This window comes from Penaeus monodon, chromosome 14 (assembly GCF_015228065.2).
Source record: "Penaeus monodon isolate SGIC_2016 chromosome 14, NSTDA_Pmon_1, whole genome shotgun sequence".
Lineage (NCBI taxonomy): Eukaryota > Metazoa > Arthropoda > Malacostraca > Decapoda > Penaeidae > Penaeus > Penaeus monodon.
Window position 1 is genome coordinate 24,123,127 of NC_051399.1, and position 2,500 is coordinate 24,125,626.

Below are 2,500 nucleotides of genomic sequence, written 5' to 3' on the forward strand. Positions count from 1 at the left end.
CTCCGTCTCGAAGCTGGCGATCATGCTGCGGGGCCGGAAGCTGCCGCGCCCGACGGTCAGCGGCTTGGCGGCCAGGCTCGGGAGGAGTGACGTCATCTCCTTCAGCGGCCGGAAGAAGCAGGAGGCGAGACGCGAATTGAAGAACTCGTCGACCTGGATCTCCAAGAGCACAGTCAGCGCCAGGCGATTCACTCCCGCCTTCTTCATCAACAGCTGGATGTCCTGGATGCGAGGAAAATATAAAATCAGAGAGAAAACATATATATATATATATATATATATATATATATATATATATATATATATATATATATATATATGTGTGTGTGTGTGTGTGGTGTGGTGTGTGTGGTGTGTGTGTGTGTGTGTGTGTGTGTGTGTGTGTGTGTGTGGTGTGTGTGTGTGTGTGTGTATATATATACATATATGTATATATATATATATATATATATATATATATATATATATATATATATATATATATATGTATATGCACAAACATAACTGTATTATTCTATCTATCTATCACTCTCTCTCTCTCCTCTCTCTCTACTTATATATATATATATATATATATATATATATATATATATATATATATATATATATGTATGTATGTAATGTATTGTATCTATACACAATACATAGATACCACACACACACACTCACACACACACACACACTACACACCACACACCCACACCACACAAAATACTCTATCATCTACTCTATATATATATATATATATATATATATATATATATATATATATATATATTATAATATATATAATATATATCAATTATATATGTATTATATGATATTATGTATATATATACATACATACATATATATATATATAATCACACACACACACACACACACACACACACACACACACACACACACACACACACACACACACACACACACACACACACACAACACACACACACACACACAATATAAAAAATATGTATATATATATATATATATTTGTTGATTAGTTGTATTTGTTGTGTTGTTTGTTTTTGCATAATTTCATATATATATATTTATAAAGAAAAAAATATATATGTATATGTACATATATATATATATATATATATATATATATATATATATATATATATATATATATATATATATATATATTTTTTTTTTTTTTTTTTTTTTTTTTTTTACTTATTTATTTATTTATATATATTCTAAATACGCAAGAAATAATTTACAGTTCGTTTTAAGACTGTAAAAACTTTCAAATCCTTATGCAACTCACCCTTACAGCAAGGCCCACCAAGAGATTGACTGTGGATATTGCTATCAACAGCACGTAGAAGCAGAAAACGATTTCCCTCGTTCCTGTTTCGGAAAATTGAAATAAAATTAACTCTAAAGTTTTATTTTACTCAATCTCTGCAACCGCAAACTCACAGACAATTGCACTGTACAACGCACTGTCTGCTAGTTAATAAAGAATAAACAGATGGTTAAATGCCCAATCCTTTCACATTTTCTGTCGCGATCAATCTATATTTTCAGGGAAACTCGTATAAATCGCCCAGTTTTCCTTCCAAACAAGATATTTGTTTTGGTTCAATATTTGTGTGTGTGTGTAGGATCTCTCGGTAATATCATTTGATTGGGTTTTAAATCTCCCATCAATTCTGCGATTTCGTAAAGGACCAATATGAGAAAAAGTGAGATATTTATTCCTTTGTGTATATGATTACCCCCCACCCCCTTCGCTCTCTCTTTTTCTCTCTTTGCAAGTGGCAAAGATTCTGTGTAAGCGATTCAAGATAGGCAGATACCACGGGCATCTCGGATGATTCAGAACTGAAGCTGAATATTAAGGGAAATCTTGAAAGTTTTAATCTCTAATCTCTCATTATCCTAAGGGGAGTAATAATTATTAGCTGCACCGAAGAATGACTGTGTGCGGATTATGGGATTGCGAAGGGTGAATTTGGGATACGATGCATTGATGTAGGGATAAAATTTGCAAATACACACGCATACGTGCAGACATGTACAAGTATACATGTACGCATGTGTGTGTGTGTGTGCGCAATACTTTGCATACAGGGTGTGCTGAGACAAACCAATGATGAAGAAACACAGACAGAGACAGTAAGATAAGAACACACACAACCTCACCAGGAAGAATGGGCTCATGTTGACCTAGGACTTTATTGTAGTCGAGCTCGCCTGACATCATGGCCAGGGCCTTGATGCCGGAGGACAAGGGCGTTTGGAAGATATTTCCGCTCTTGTCGAAGGTCACGCGGAAGCAGAGGGCGAAGCCTATGAAGACGGGCAGGTAGACGACCGAAAACTTGGCCATCCTAAGTACAACCTGGGTTGAAGGGGGGATGGAATGGATGAGATTTGAGAGAGATAGAATCAGGAAAAATATCAGCATCATAGATAATAAATGAGGCTCAACGTACCACCTTAAACAACTGGACATAAATGCCTAGATCTGGGCTGTGGGACA

At 35.3% G+C, this 2,500-nt stretch overlaps 1 protein-coding gene across 1 annotated transcript in view; it reads right to left on the reverse strand.

Moving 5' to 3' along the window:
* LOC119581001 (transient receptor potential channel pyrexia-like) overlaps positions 1-2,500 on the reverse strand; it is a 4,628-nt gene that overhangs the window by 803 nt on the left and 1,325 nt on the right. Inside the window, 4 exon segments of the mRNA XM_037929261.1 lie at positions 1-222; positions 1,280-1,362; positions 2,161-2,359; positions 2,454-2,500. The exon segment at positions 1-222 is cut by the window's left edge and continues 10 nt beyond it; the exon segment at positions 2,454-2,500 is cut by the window's right edge and continues 1,170 nt beyond it. Of these exon segments, the coding sequence (XP_037785189.1) occupies positions 1-222; positions 1,280-1,362; positions 2,161-2,359; positions 2,454-2,500 (551 nt within the window).